A 16,387-nucleotide genomic window follows, 5' to 3' on the forward strand; every position below is an offset into this window, starting at 1 on the left:
TTTTAAATTAATTTTCATATAACAAAAAATCTTAAATTGATGCTTTGTGACATACTTAATGCCTCGATGCTTTTACAACTTCCCGAAGGGCGGCAATCCAATGAAGGCCCCATTTGGTTTGATTTTGGGGAATATATTTGCGAAATGCAAATACTTTTGGGTGAAAAAGGTTTTCGAAATGCAAATAGCATTTGGTGAATTGTAATTCTAACGTGTATTGAGAAACAATTTTGGCTAAAATACCGTTTGATAAAATTTGCATTTATAAATGACTTTTATTAAATTTAAAAAAAAACATTTGTAGTTTATTTTTTGAAGTTTAGCTACTAATCGGCAAATTCTGGCAACCGAACCATCGAATCTAGCCGCCGAACGACCAGATCTAGCCCTCGAACGCCGTCACCTAAGGTTGCCCACCTTAGACGAGGCCGCCTAAGGTTGCGCGACCCCAGGCATTGGCTGCCTAGGTTCGCGTGGCCGCCTAGGGTGCGCAACCTCAGGCGGCCACCTAAGTCATGTGATTCAAGCCATTAGTTGCTTGGGTCGCGTGACCCACGCGTAGCCTAAGGTCCGGCGACGGTTGCCAAGGTTGGGCGACCCTCAAGCGGCCGTCGCCGGCGTGCACAACCCCTTGGTAGGTGATTGTGGTCTTTTGATCAGCTTTTCTTAAAGAAGATGAATAGTAACCGGAACTTGCATTCTAAAAATGCAAGTTTCCAAAGGACCTTTAGACTTGTTTTGGACTAAGGGCCTTTAAAATCCTTTAAAGATATAATTATATTTTCCCAAAGTTGAGCAAAACCACGAACTAAACCTGTTTGCATTTGGTCAAGGGACTTTAGAATCCCAAAACCCGTTCCAAAAGCCGAACCAAACGTGGTCGAAATTTGATAGTCAAGGGGCCAAAATGAAAAATCATTTTTCGGTGCTAGTTTTCGGGGCCATAAGCGAAAATACGCAAGAATAGAGAAATTGCATTATGGACCCCGCTCGGCCCAACAAGCCCAAAAGAAAATGTGGGGTCAAGGCTTGAGGGAGGGACTCGAGAGTCAAAGCCCTAGCTGAGCAGAAGCCCTATAAAAGCCTCAGAGTTCTCTTCCTCCCTCCCTCTCCCCCTCGTCGCACCGCCGAGACGCGCAGAGAGAGAATCGAGAGAGAGAGCGAAGATGCAGATCTTCGTGAAAACCCTAACCGGCAAGACCATCACCCTCGAGGTCGAGAGCAGCGACACCATCGACAACGTCAAGGCCAAGATCCAAGACAAGGAAGGTCCGTCGCCGCCTCCACCGGAGTTTCCGCTTCCTTTTGCCTCTGATCGCCTCTGATCGGCTTGGTTTTTCGCGCCGAGGTTCCGCGTCTTGATGCGTTTGCTTTTTTGTTCGTTTTTCGATGTCCGTTGTGCAGGAATCCCGCCGGACCAGCAGCGGCTGATCTTTGCCGGGAAGCAGCTCGAGGATGGCCGGACTCTGGCGGACTACAACATCCAGAAAGGTGCGCTCCGCTTCGCTTTCGTTTGCTCGGCTTCGTACGAAGCGAATCGCCGTGCTCTGAGATGGAGGCGCTAATATGTTTCTGCTTGTTGTTCTTGATTCAGAGTCCACGCTCCATCTCGTCCTGAGGCTCCGCGGAGGGATCATCGAGCCTTCTCTGATGGCTTTGGCTCGCAAGTACAATCAGGACAAGATGATCTGCCGCAAGTGAGTTGTTCGCTCTTTTGCTTTGTGGTGCCCGATGTTATCTGAGGTTGTTCGTAGTGGAATTGAATCATTGAAACGCTAGAAATGTTGAAATAGAGTTGAGCTGATGTATTGGATGATGAGCTTTGAGCATGACGGCGGGACTATACTTAGCGTCTAAGCTGGAACTAGTGCAGAAAAGGTTGTGCTAGTTTCCAATAACAATTGTCGATCTTTACTGCTTTCTTGTCTGGTTTCGATCAGTTCCAGATGATTTTCTCCGGGGGTGAATTTTTTCTCTTTCTGGTCGACAATTTTAATTGTCAGTCCTTTGTGTGGTTTATCATTGAGTCGGTTGGCCGTTCTATTTTTTATTTTTATTTTTATTTTAAATCTTAATGGTGTTTTTAAATCTTAATCGTGGATATTGTTTGGCCTGTATGATGTTGTTAGACTAGATTTCTTGTTAGTCATCAGGACATGTTCTATCAAACTCTCTACTGCCCTATCTGCTAGAGCTTTTCCACGGAACTGCTTTTGGACCTTCTTCTATTCCTTTTTCTCTCTCAATTATTTTGCCTTATTCTGATGTTTCCATTAAAGAAAGGGTTTTGTTCCTTTGAAATGCTATTGCTTTGATTTATCTGAGATCTGAGGCTACATGTACCAAGGTGAGGGCGTGTGATTGATTTAATCAGTGTCCTCGATCTTGAATTTGCCAAAGTGGCTGTAGCCAGATCCAATAGCTGAGAAGTTAACTGGCCGGTTGTTGTCCAACTCTGTCGACAATTCTGCTTACCGAACTTCTTACATGCCTTTTTTCCTTCTACTATCGTCTGTTTACTATTATTATAGTCAAAATTCATTCTACTACTGTATCTGCTAGATTTTTTCCACAGAACTGCTTTTAGAACTTCCTTCCTTCTCCTATTCTGCATTCTAAAGTTTGACGATTGGATTGTCATCAAATCTTGGATTTGTTGTGACATTTGATGCTGCTTTGCTGCTGTCAGTTTCGAATTTTCTGCTGCTTTATATGGGACTATCAGTTGAACCCTCACTTGCTGTTTAAGTGCAATGGAGGGCATCTTAGTTCCCAAAAGTGATTTCCATTTAATCTTTGTCAGCTGGGCTTTGACTATATATTCAGTTGATTTTCATTGATGGTATATTTGTAGTTTAATCGTTAATGAAGTCTTGTCTTTTTTTTCTTCAAAATAACTAATGTCATCAAATGATACATCTATTTTATCATGGAAACACATTTTTTAAAAGTGAAACCTGTCCTAGGCCTGTTTTTAAAGCTAGAGGACATATTAGAGACGAGGAAGATCAAGATGGACAGCTTAGATAGAGATGGGGAATTTCATTCATGTGGGCTTCATAGTAGACATATCCATCTGAGGTTTGGGGAGTTTGCTACTGTGTAGCTAACAGCATTCGGCAATTTTATTTGTCATTGAGGGTGTTCATATTCATTGATAGTCATAAAAACTTGTGTCAAATTTGACCTCTGCACGCTGGATTTCAGTTGGATGGACATGTGACAAAATGCTGAAATATCCCATCCTTTCTTTGCTGCCTGTTGTTACACCTTGTATCTGCAATTTTAGGACATTAATGTCAATTCCTGTGAAGCCCACATGATTGTGTATGCTCATTTTATTTAGTTAACCGTGTTAAATACCATTCCCATACTTGTCCTTCACCATCAATTTGAGGGTAATTGCAATCCCATGGATGCCTCAAGGTGATAGCTGCTTTATCTGTCTTCTGTATGTGATGTTAAAATGTCTTGCATTAATTTCTGTACATCTGTACCCTCTTTATGTAATGCCGCTGCTGCTATTATTGATTTATTTCCTGCGACATTTACATCTTATAAATCACCAGATGTTATGCCCGCCTGCATCCAAGAGCTGTCAACTGCCGCAAGAAGAAATGTGGTCACAGCAATCAGGTTAGCTTGTTTCTCTAAAGGAATTTCGGTCTTTTCTTCTCTCTCCCCATTGGGCTAAACATCACATTTCCTTGTTTCTTGTCATGTATGCTTTCTTTCCATTATTGAATATCACATTCTACCATGGAAGTGATCAAAACTTTTTGTCTTGCAGCTGAGGCCTAAGAAGAAGATCAAGTAAACTTTAGGCGGTTACTTAGTCCTTACTGTTGCAGAGCATTTGTTTTTACATTGAAGCGTGCTTGTATGGATGACTAGTTGACTCCTTTCATTGTTTCGACCGAGAAGAATTCATTTGGGCATGTTTTTGCTTTTTCCCTTTGGGGCTGAGCAGATGATGTTGTTTTTGACCTTTGTAATGGTAGAAAGTGATTCTCCCTTGGTTGAATCCCTGAGATAAAGAGTGGATACCCGCTCTCCTCCGCGAAAAAGAAAAGGAACGTGCTTTTTGCACTCGGTTAACATTTCTCAATAAAAATAGCAAAAAGCCCGATGTGAGTAACAACAGTGGATGAAAACCAAGAAGCGGGTCAAGCCTTAGGACAATGGCTTTTGAGAAGTGCGTTGAACATCTGCCGTCGCTACTCTAATCTGAATTGATGTATGCACATATTTTTAGTAAACATTACGAAAATCTGCAATACTTGGACTGTACATGGTTTCCCTCGGAAGCAGCCCAAATCAATTTCCCGACTTCCCCACTGTCGTTGTCCCTATTCTCTGACCAGTGAACCTGTTTCCTTCCCCAAAAGGATAGACAGTAAGCAGAGTCCGTATCGCCCGAGTTCATCTAAATCATGTCCTGCTTCCCAAGATTTCATAGGGAAGTCCTCAATCTGCACTCATGGCTAGGAAGCTTCCTTCACTAGATTTGGTCTGAAACCCATGACGGATCAACTCTTATTTCTTAGCCATAAGGTCGGAATCTCTAAGCTTTCGTGCAGAGTCTGAAAAGGCAGAAGGGGTCTCCTTGTTTTGCTGCAATGGTTAGAAGGCTCCGAGTATATTTCCATCTTTAAATGATGAAAGCATTAAAATTACCAATACAATTCAAGATGAGATCAAACTGGAATCGAGGAAAACCAAACAGTCCAAGGACCCTTAATCGAAAATCATATCTGAATGTGCCGTAATTTTTATTTTTTTTCTAAATATACTTATATTAGGAAGAACACCTTGCGCTCTTTGTTATTCTTCATGCAATGCAAAATTTCTCTGGTGAGGATGACCGCATCAGGCATTCCGGACTAAAACTGGCTGAAGCCTGATCAAACCATCCACAGAGTGTTCTTCTGAGTCTCCTAACAAAACGTTCTACGCTAATTTTATTTAGAAATTTTACTTTGCAACCCTTAACTTTAACGCATTTTCTCATCAAAACTCTCTACTTCTTACTACTCTAATCAAGTCCTTTCACTTGCACAAATTGTCCAATCAAATCCTTCTGTTGCCATCTTGGCCAAATTAACCTGACGAAGCTATTGAACGACATTAGATTGCAACACGCATAATATTTTGCAAGCATGCTGAAAAACAGAGTATGTTGGGGGTGGAAGAGCAACTTTTTTCTGTTGTTTGTTTTCTAACCCTAGTGTCCATGTCAGCAAATTGTTGTCTACTTCACACTTAGGCATTACAAACTACCACGTCAGTTAAATTTGGTCAAATGTAGCGTCCGGAGGGACCAATTTGTGTAAGTAAAAGGACTTTGGTAGAAAAATTGAACGTGCAGGAACTTAATTAGAAAAAGGGTGAACGCACAAGCATATAGGGCTAAGCTGGTGTAAGAATTTCACACTCCTGCCTGATTAGAACGAAGAGGGAATCGCTAAGGAGGCTTATGCGAACAAATATCTCCCTAGCCCATCAGACCGGATTTACAGCCACATTCCATTGTTTTTGAAAAGACAGCATTCTGGGGTTCTTAAGAGGCTTAAGGCCCCATAATCCTTAATTCATTTCATTGTCAGAAACTTCTTGAAGACAATTAAGATTCAAAACACACTCTTAGAGACAGTTGCTCTCAGCTAACTGGGATATTTTTGCACCCAATTGCCGTTATTTTCAGTGCTAGTTGCAGCTATTCACATGTCGAGCGCCTGAAAAGTATGGCAGCATTTAGCTGAGTACTGTATCCAAACTGGCGTGCTGCATTCTATGTACTTCTTCATCTCCTTCTCTTGAAACTGTGGGGGAAGTCTCAAATTCTCTAAGCTTCGTGTTCCGGTTATTATCCATAAAATGATGGTAGTAGTTCGTATTATGGTCACCATCCATGACCCATCGGTCTTAGATTTCATGTCCCACAGAACTTCCTGCTCCAACATAAATTGATATTTTTCTCTAAGTTCCCTCTCAAGATTTATCGGGACATTCTTCGGGTTAGTCTTCATGGCTCTTCAAATTTCCACCACTCTTATAAAGTCTCATAGGTTCAAAACAGAACAGCCCAGGGCAATGACTCGGTAGCACCAGGTTTCAAGTTCAGCAAAATAGGAAGGTGATCCGGGCAGATGCTAGTAAAGTGGAAAAAGAGTCGCTTCGAGCAAAGTGGACCCTCCGCTTGTGGTTGCACCAAGCACTGATGGCTCTGTAGTTTTGGAGCCTGGACCAAAGAAAATTTTGATTTGATGAAGCTCATATTAATACCAAGCAATATTTCATATGATCCTTGAAAGCACCAGCTAGCTCTATGAATATCTATCCCATACCACCCATTTTCCCCAGCTATCTAAGACAGGTTTTATCAACGCGTATTTGAACCCTCAAGTGGATTATGTGTTCGGTTTGAGGAAGGAGGTTTATGGCAATCGAACCATCTCTCCACAGGACCCAGATACCGCTTGCCTAGGCATCAATAGGCAAGTATATCACCTTATCAAGAGGCAGGTTTCTCCAGACCTCTCGAGTTTTTTTTCTACGTTAGTTTCTGACAATATAAGGATCGTCGCATGATATTTTGGAATATTAATTACCCCATTCTCTACAATTGCACGAAAGAATCTTTGCGGACTCTCAGTTTTCACTCACTATATTAGAGTCAGTGAGTGAAAAGACATTATTAGTAAGGCTTGTTGGCATCGATGGTTAATTTCTGTTTGGACTGGTAGTTTGTCCACATGACATAACGAAACCTAAAAATCTTCTCAAGACATCTTTATATTCAAATTTGAGGTGTCAATAGAAGTCAGTGAGTTGACCAATCCTAATGTGTTTCATCAAAAATGCAGTCTCGTCATTATCTGTACTGCAGAAAGTGGTTTAGAAATTTTAAATAAGGTTGAAAGGGCATTCTTCTACTGAAGAGGATACAAATATAGTATCGTTGAGGTCAAAGAAGCTAAGCGATTAATTTTAGTGAACCAAGTCAAAGCATGCTACTACAAAAGATGACAATCACGGTTTCCACTTGGCTGTTTGATTATCATGTCACAGAAATGTTCAGGTTACATTTGAGATGTTATGAAAGAATTTCTAAGAACATGGTCTTTTGTTACCCGTCTGTTTCTTAAGTAACTCAAAGTGAAGCAACTGAACAGAAATCAGTGTCTTGATCACTGGCATAATTGGGATGCAATTTAAGCTAAAATGCTTCTTCATGCTCTCCAGATTTCTAGTAGGGTAGAGACAGAACGAAATGAGGATACTCTTATGAAGTCTGGCATCAACTCTATCATGTGAGAACATAAAGAAATAACTTAAAACTCATGGACATATTACAATGATCTTAAGTACTTAACTCCAGGTCAGAGAAAAGTGTCATCTAATTATAACACAATCTCTCAGGCCCCAAAACAAAATTCACTTCTGGTTTCCAACATGAAACCATATTCCCATACTTCTTCCACTGGTGGAGAAATTCATTTAAATGACATTAATTGAGTTGAAGCAACTCACGACAGAGTTTTTATGCGCCTCCAGTTTCACTAACCAAAAAAATGTTACATTACAGAGAAGGAATATACGACTCTAGAGGAGCTTTACATATAAATTGTTTAAGCATAAGCGAGAAGCCTACACTTGAAACTGCCAGATTACTTCATGAAGAGACAAGATTCTATATCCTAATAATGTAATTATTCATAGCCCCGCTGCATTAACATTCTGCTCCAGTGGCCTATCTTGCATCCTTACAATCCTCGAGTGACAGATATTTAATGTACACCAACAGTACAGATCCTCATGTGGCTGCCAACTAGCTTCCGTAAAAATGAGATGAGAAGATCACACGTTCAATTGATCTGTGTCAAGGGTGAGCGTGGTATTAGAGATGGCTTCAAGTCTTTCCCATCAAATGATTCATATGAATTGTTTTCACGAAACTCCTCAACAAGAGATTCCATCGGCATGGCCCGAAGAGACTCAATAGTTCCTTTTGTCGGAACTTCTGGATCACATTTAATTGGCGTTGTCCCACTTGGCTCATAGTCCTGTATATGAAATGCATAAATTGAATCATCATCCATCATATGCAGTCCAGGTTGGGGAACTAAGCTTCTTACAAGGCTTGATTGCGAAACCAAGAAATGAATTGTAGTGCAGGCTTATATTGACAATAAAATTTACCAATTAAAATGCAAGAGTGTGACCACGACAAATAAGAGCTCTCATAATATGTACTAGGTCAACACACTCACACCACTACTTTATTTTCAGAATTAAACTCGATGTGTCATTATTGTATCAAACCTGATTTTTCCAGGTGCAAAAACTTGCGAAATAGTTAATGGATTTGCCAGGTGTTTCCCATGAGGAAAACTTAAACTTGCATAACCATAATGAATAAATTGTCTGGTCATGGAATGCGATACATTACCAATTAGACCCCATGTTTGAGAACAACTTCAGGTATAGTAACCAATTTATGTACCGTACCTTAAGCAAAAGTGTTCATGTTATCACAGAAAGTGACGGCAAACTGACAGTCATATCAGGGATAGAGAGGCAATATTACCATATAGCGATGTTGAAAAGTTTCTTCTGCCTTCTCCCTGACACTTGAAGCTTTGCTAGAGTGGTCCTCATGGAAACTTTCCAACAACTGTATGTGTGCCTGGACCGTTTCTAGAATACCCGATATAGATTCTCGCTCCTGCTCTGACACTCCTGTGATAATCATAACAAAAACGATTATATAAAACTGTAATAATTGTAGCCATAACTGCACTTTTGGATGGATTGCATTCAGTCATCAGTCCCCAAACGTGCAACTATGCCACAGCAATCCACATTTACATAAACTTGAGGGTTAAATCAATGTCATTAGAAACCAAATTCAATCAACTAAAGAGAAATTTATAGAGCAATTCCATTAACTTATAATTTCCCCTTTAAAACTTGTTAAACTTATCTCTTGCATACAAATGTTTGCAGCAATTACCAGCTTTTGGTGATTTCAAAATTTTAATTCAGACACGTAAGAGAATCAAATCACAAATGCAGTTGTAATTTCAAGATTGGTGGCAAATGAGAAATTTAACAAACGGATTAAAAGGGAAGACTCTGTGTCCCAGATTACTAATATATAGCAAACTTATACTCACCATCAACATGCTTAATGAAATCTTCACTACACTTGACTACATCTTGCTGAGCTGTATCCCTCGCAACACCAATCTCTACATCATGTTGCTCGTTACTATCAGAAACATCCCTGCCAAGGCAATTTTACAAATGTCTTAGACTGGTTACAACGGAGACACGTAAAAGCTCTTCACAAAACAAGGAGCTAACAAGCACCTAAACTAACCTTATGAGTGAACTCATCGAGGAAACGTGATTATTACCCATCTCGCAAATGGCCTCACGTGTGCCATCCCAATGTTTGGAAGCTGATTCTGCAGTGCTTACACTAACCATATTGAAATAAAGTCAAAGACTGAATGAGGTACTGATATTAAGACGGTATATGCATAGCAAGCACATTACCATTGCTGTAAAAGTAACTCCATACGGCAATGTTTGGCAGCAGAATAATCAGCAGTATCCTTAGCATCATTTTCTGCTTGAGAAGAAAATTCCTGCCACTTTCTTTTGGCATCTGTAGTAATACCCTCCAGTGAAGAAACATGCCCATCCAAAAATGTCTTGTTCTGAGCAGCAGTTTCCCTCAGGCTAACAAGCCTTGTATCCACCTACAATTTTTAACTATCAATCCACCTTGATTGGGAGCACCAGAGAAGTAATTTATCCAGATATAAAGCAATTCCTAAGACAAACCATTTCTTTCTGACGACGCAAGTGATTACAAACTAGATTTGTCATATCTGCTAGAAGCTTTTCTTCTTCAGATTTTGACTGTACCTGCATAATAATGATTGGACAATTCAGTCAATGATTTATTCAATAGTGCCTGATCATTCACAGGTGTAGCAGTTCCCTTACTTCATAAGCCTTCTGAAACTCAGCAATACTTTTCATTTGAATTTCCTCAATATGTTTTGCATGGCCCTCAAGGTTTTAGATTCTTCAACAAGATTCCCAAGAAATCCACTAGTGTACTCAGAAATGTCCTTGGTGTGCTCGATGCTGACATTAAATCTCTGATGAATTAAACACAAAGGGGCAGGATTCAATGGACCACCTCAATTAGATAAGTCAAGGGGAATGCACAGTTTCCATTTAATACACCAAAGCAGAAACAGAGCAGACAAATCTAAAGGCACACACCTGCCGCAGTTCCCTGGTAAAGTGTGCCATTTCTCCTGCATGTGTTGAGAGAGTGCTTTGGAGATCATCAAATAGAGCTTTTGCTTCTACATCTTTTGATGTCAGAAACTGCTACGAGCATGAGAAACAGTTTAGTACATTGCAGAACATTGAAAGATCCACAAGCTTGATAAAGTACCAGTAGAATTATAGACAGCATAAAACCATAATAGGGTGGGGACATTCAAACTTCACTGCAAACCTCTTCTGTAGATTGCACACTGGAAGAAGCCAAGGATAAGATATTGTCCAACCCTGCATTACAGCTAGCCTTGTGTAAACGTACAACATTTTGTAGCGCCTCAATGTGAGAGATGTACATGGCCCTTGAAGCCGTAACTTTATTCTTCATATTCAAAACCGCCTATAAAAAGTACTCTTGTGAGAAACAAAGCACTTTTAACAAAAAGAAGCCTGAGAGTCATTACTAGTCTTGCCCACATATAGAACCTGACTATAAAACAGATGAAGCAGTTGAAAAAAAAAAAAAAAAATTCCCTACTCTTTCATGTGCCTGTTCAAATGAATGGCAGAATTTCTCCACACGATCAAGGTGCTCATTTTGCTGAGAAAGTGATCCATCCACCACGGTGCGAAGTGAAGCAACTTGTCTCGCCAATTCAGTTAGAAAGTTGTTTACAACAGATTTGTTATCCGCATTGAGTTTATCTTCTCTATCTACAAGTTCATGTCCAGAAGCATCAGTTCAATGCAACACATATGTTGCCTTCCAAATTCAAAAAACTCTATTCCATTTAAAGAGTGCTTACCAATTTTAGAAAATAATAGAGCATTTTCTTGTAGAGATTTCTCCAAATCAGCTCTCAAAACACATGCTTGATGGGCCAGAGCATTTTCTGTTAAATCATCAAATCGGTAAGATAATGCTCTTTGAATACAAGACCCACTTAAAAATTGAAGCATACCTGCTTTTCTTTGTTCTGAAATTATGAAATCCCTCTCTGTTATAGAATACTGACATTTCTTAAGCTCCTCTTTGGTGTTAGCCAGCACTTTACTTGTATGGTCCAAATCTTTCTGCAATATTTGATCAGCTGAATGAGAATACAAGCACAAGGTTCAAACACTATCCATAACCATAACTCTTAAACATCACTAACCTCAGTTGCATTGAGCTTGCTACTCAATTCAAAACATTGTTGAACCTGAGAATCATATTTCTCTTGCAATTCCTCAAATTGCTGTCACAATAGATGGTGAATGAGGATAACATCACACAAGATGAGAGGTCAAACTATTATCAAGAAATTACTAACCTTTTGATGGTTCTCTATAGTAACCCCCATTTGTTCGATCTGGTCAGCCATAGCCTGAACCAAGCCAACATGAAAATTACAATAGTGCTCTTGAAATGAATATTCTATTAAAAAGGGATAGACATTTAGCTTGTATAGCATCACTGAATAAAATATTCTGAAATCCAAGCATGAAAAAGTCAAGATAAGGAAGCAAAAAAAAAAAAATACCTTTCTTTCACTCTCCTCCTGATAATACCTCTCCTTAGGAATATAAACACCATTTTTCTCTCGTGCAGCATAAACCTCTACAAGATATAAGCATCTCATCAACCAACACTAACTCAACTCACAATATGCTATTGCTGTAATCAACAACTTGCATCCCAGGACAAATGCCAGCATGAATGGATCTGGGAAAGATTCTCACCAGCCTTGAGTCGATCAATTTCACCATAGAGATCCTTAATAAGAGTGGATTTCATCATCTTTTGGTTTACCTACACAGCACAATTGGTCATCCTCAGTGCAAGCATGACTAGCGACTTGGAAATAGAACCTTCAAATCAAGCATCACAATGTGTATAATTGCCTTTTGACAATAGGGCGGTCAAAAAAAAAAAAAAAACATGAAATATTCTTATGGTTGTTTCAATAAAGTTCTTGGTAAAGGTTTGAAAATGCCAAGCAAGAATAGCAGATATGCATCCTATTCAAATTAAATATTCATCTAGTTCAAGCTATTGTGCCTATTCACATGCAAACCATCTTCACGGTGTTGAAACTCCTCAAAACTATGTGAGGTGCTCCTTATTCAACAAATCAAGAACACTGGTGCAATAGAAGCTCATACTTGCTCAAACAATATGAATATTGCAGGCTAGAATATCATGCCTATAGACTAAAGGGAGACAAACCAGAACAAAAAACAGCTAAAATTGTCAACTTCATCTGAAAAAAAAAATGAGGAGAAGATAATCTAGGTGCAATTATGTTGATTTCATCCAGAAGCTGACTCAACAACAGCAAAAAAGGGGAAAAGGGTCAGCATGGATCATCCAAGCAACTCAAAAGGTAGACTATGAAAAGAACAAAAAAAATTGACCTGCGAGAAAAATTTTCTAATCATGAAATAAGGGTGACAGTAAACAGACCTCAGGCTTATTTTTAATGTTCTTTGCCCTGTGCGCGTAATCTAGGGTACTCAAGGTCTCCTCCAAACAGTGGACTGCGGGTGAAACTGTTGCAATAATACAGGTCTTAGTTCTTCCTCCAAGAGAATCCCGAAGTAACCTAGTGAGTTTGCTATCCCTGAGAAAAGGTAATCTCAATCAGCCACATTTGACAGGAACAAGTGTAACACGTCAGATTTTATATTATTTTGGAATCACTTTGTACCTATATGGAATATGACCGAGATGCTCCACAAGAGCATTAATGACTCTTCCCAACGTAAGCAAACTTTTGTTAATTTCTCCAGCTTCTCTCGCACGACCCTGTCAAATGATGCACGATATTTTAACAGATGAGTCATATGACAAATATTGCACATCAGTCAAATCATGTGCAGAATGTATGGAGCATTACCTCCCTAGCACCAGAACGGGATATGTTTTCAGATCCAGCCAGATCAACCAAGTTCAGTTTGCCACATTTAATAAGCTCTTCTCCTTCTGGTGTTGCTTCTTTGATGTGTATTGTGATGGAAAACAAAGAGTGTGACCGACTACATCAAAATCAAAATCAACGTTTTATTGTATAATTGAAGAACCAAGACAACATAGTCAGAGAAAAGAATTTTATTTTTACCTTGATTGTTTATTTAGCAGTGTTTCAGCAGTACGACGCTTTGAGGATCCCCTTTCAAGCAAAGTAAAGATCTCGGTAGCACTTGTCACAATTTCCTCCTCTATACCTCTAACAAGAACACCCCCTTTTCCATCCTCCATCAAGGGCAGCTGCTTTCTCTGCTTATCATCACAAGCGACTCTGGAAAGCTCCTCAGGTGCTAGAAGATCAGTTATTTCTTCATTGTACAACTCTATAAATGTCACCTTCACACTGTATTCAGCATTTTGGCTCTCCAGAGTATCAAAAATTTGCTTCACTGCTCTAGGTATGACTCCTGCTTCTGGAGGTAATTCTCCATTGGGTCCACTCTGCCATGTTTCACAATAGAGACAGATTAGGATTCCAATTTTTGCAGAAAGCAGAAACTTCATAATAGAGGAAAACACAAAAGTGTAATACCTTCGCTCTCTTGCATTCACCCTCCATTGTGTATGTTTTTCCAGTACCCGTTTGGCCATATGCAAAAATGGTACAGTTGAAGCCTTCAAGAACTTCATTTACAATTGGAATTACTGCTTGGTCATAAAGATCTCTCTGCTGTGCAGATGGACCAAAAACCTGCATGCAAGAAGCAAGATGAAGCACGTGACCATCAAGTAAAAGACAATACCTACCGATATACCTGTTCCACACAAGCAGGGAACGAAAAAATACTTGAACTGATAATTATTAATTGATCGTGATAAAGATGAACTAAAAGCCGAGTTTTCAGAAGATGCAGAAAATGATGAAACTCTAGCGCCATTTTCTTGAGACTTCGATTCATACAAAGCGAAATCTAATGTATCGTCTGTTAAATGTGATCTTCACAGCAATCGGTCAACAGAGATTAAACCAATATTTGTTTTTTTAAACACCCCAGTTTCTGAAAGGAAAAGGACGAAGGATGATGCCACTTCTTCCACACATTTATGAACAACCAGGAAATAGCTAATAGTTAGGACTCACTTAAAAATTTGACAATAATCCACTCATGAAAAAGGCCTTTCCGTACCAAATACTAGAGTCTTCTTAACGCGTAATTAGATCAGATAAGCAGTCAAATTAAGAAATTACAAACAATTGTAAATCTAATGCCAGCGACTGCAAAGGAAACACCCTTGTCAAGCCTAGAAGGGGAGGTCTACCAGAAGCTTCATACTTTGTTGCACTAACACTACATCGATGACACCACCTCGGACCGACCCGACCACAACCCGATGTCACAACGACATAGCTAATTAAGGAACCGGGACAAAATCAGCTCGATTATTAGCCAGGGAAACCCGAGAAAACCTAAAAGAGAAAGCGAGGAAGGAAGAAGGAACCTTGTCAAAGGTGAAGACCCGATCGATGTGCTTGCCCGCGATGCTCTGCGAGACGGCGACCTCTCTCTGGTACTCATTGCAAGTCACCACCTGGGGCGCGTTGTTCCGCAACTCGTCATCGCTGAAGGGCCTAAAAACACAGAGCACGCAAAAAAAAAAAAAAAAAAAAATACAAAAAAAAAAAAGAGGGGGCTCAGCGCGATCGGAAAAACGAAGCGAACTGCTCGAACGAGAGCGCGGCCCTAAAATCGAACCGAAAACGGAGCCCCGACGGAATCCGGATCTCGGGACGGGAAGCCCCCGGGGGCGTACCTGCAGCGGAGGAGGACCTGGACGTTGACGCCCTTCTCCTTCTCGTGGCGGCCGGACATCTTGAAGCGGACGCGCGAGGGGGAATCGAACGAACCTATGGTTGCTACTCTGCTCTCTCGGTCGTCTTCAACCTCTCCGGATCTGCTGCACACAGACACTTTCTCTCTCTACTTTCTCTCTCTCTCTCTTCGACGCGGGCGGATACGCGAAATGCAGAGAGAGAGAGTTTGTGCTTGTTTTCGGGGTGTGAAATGCGAGGGGGAGGAGCGGGACGGGGCCGGTTTTTGAATTTTGAAAAGCGCCCTCGCCCCTGGGGTTTCATCCGACGGCCGATGCGGCCTGATCGGACGGCCCGCGTCGCGTTTGATGAGAATCGCGAGGCTCCTCTCTGCGGCCCTCGAGCGAGTCCTGTGCGTCGTGCCTCTGTTGTTTTTCAATTGCGGCTAGCTATCTTTGCTCTTTTTTAAAAAAAAAAATTAATGTTCTTGTCTTAAAGGTTGCAATTTTTATTTTTTTTTGAAATTGGGAATTTTCTGGCATGCATGATAAGTATTCTTTATGACCAGATTTATTTTTCTGTTCTCAGAAATTGATTTGAAAAAGAAATTCATTTGGTGATTTGATTTCATTTTTCTATTTCTAGCACAAATTTTTAGTCTAAAAATAAATTTGAAACAGAAATCAAAGATAAAAAGTTTCTACTTTTATATTTCTATAGCGAAAATCAGAAACATGAACTTTTCTCATTACTTGCCCTCCCTACTAGCCAATCGTCCGCCTATCCATCCACCATAGTTGTTAATCTCCCGCCAACAATCCTTCACCTTTTGCCACTCATCACCTCCCGCTGTCACTTGAGAGGGAGAAATTTTATTTCTATTATGAAAATATAAATTTTGTATCATTATCAAATGTGTAATTTTGTTTAAAAATTCATTCATTGAATAAATAGAATAATCTATTTCTAATTATAATTTATGTCAAAAAAATAAAATGACTATCATTTGCATCCTTAAATGCCTTCATTGGAAAACCAGCATAGAAGAATTTATGACACACTTCCATCTATTTCAATCTTGAAACAATAGTTGAACTGCCAAAAAATTAAAACAATACAACCCGTACAAAACTAAGGGAGTGAGTATAGAGGAACATGATGAGTCAAGTCTCATGGAAACACCTATCTATGAAGCACATGAAGTAGGAGCTTGGGTTTTGGTGGCTGACCCTAAACAGCCACCCACTGACAAATGAGGATGATATGCTGGAATTGTCAGGATTTTGGCAATCCCCTGACAGTTCAAGCTCTTAAGGCCA

General features: G+C 40.0%; 2 protein-coding genes and 1 non-coding gene across 3 annotated transcripts; 2 read left to right on the plus strand and 1 right to left on the minus strand.

Annotated features, from left to right (window-relative positions):
- Positions 1-1,086: 1,086 nt before the first annotated feature.
- On the plus strand, positions 1,087-4,024 carry LOC104425627 (ubiquitin-60S ribosomal protein L40). The gene is made up of 5 exons (XM_039304779.1): positions 1,087-1,269; positions 1,405-1,491; positions 1,595-1,697; positions 3,570-3,636; positions 3,791-4,024. Exons 1-5 carry the CDS (start codon positions 1,167-1,169, stop codon positions 3,815-3,817), a joined length of 387 nt encoding a protein of 128 aa, XP_039160713.1. The 5' UTR covers positions 1,087-1,166; the 3' UTR covers positions 3,818-4,024.
- On the plus strand, positions 2,401-2,491 carry LOC120290085. Its single transcript, XR_005547959.1, has one exon. It is a non-coding gene; the product is annotated as a small nucleolar RNA snoR109 (small nucleolar RNA).
- A 3,404-nt stretch (positions 4,025-7,428) lies between the features above and the next one.
- LOC104425628 (kinesin-like protein KIN-5C) lies at positions 7,429-15,316 on the minus strand. The gene is given in 24 exon segments (XM_010038364.3): positions 7,429-8,066; positions 8,591-8,742; positions 9,180-9,289; positions 9,386-9,487; positions 9,565-9,770; positions 9,856-9,939; positions 10,021-10,097; positions 10,100-10,178; positions 10,306-10,413; positions 10,547-10,708; positions 10,847-11,022; positions 11,115-11,201; positions 11,271-11,382; positions 11,466-11,546; positions 11,622-11,675; positions 11,832-11,908; positions 12,031-12,100; positions 12,755-12,911; positions 12,999-13,096; positions 13,188-13,326; positions 13,410-13,759; positions 13,851-14,009; positions 14,759-14,888; positions 15,071-15,316. Coding segments are annotated over 24 exon segments (3,027 nt in total). The 5' UTR covers positions 15,130-15,316; the 3' UTR covers positions 7,429-7,868.
- Positions 15,317-16,387: the final 1,071 nt, after the last annotated feature.

The sequence above is a fragment of the Eucalyptus grandis genome, chromosome 11 (assembly GCF_016545825.1).
Source record: "Eucalyptus grandis isolate ANBG69807.140 chromosome 11, ASM1654582v1, whole genome shotgun sequence".
Lineage (NCBI taxonomy): Eukaryota > Viridiplantae > Streptophyta > Magnoliopsida > Myrtales > Myrtaceae > Eucalyptus > Eucalyptus grandis.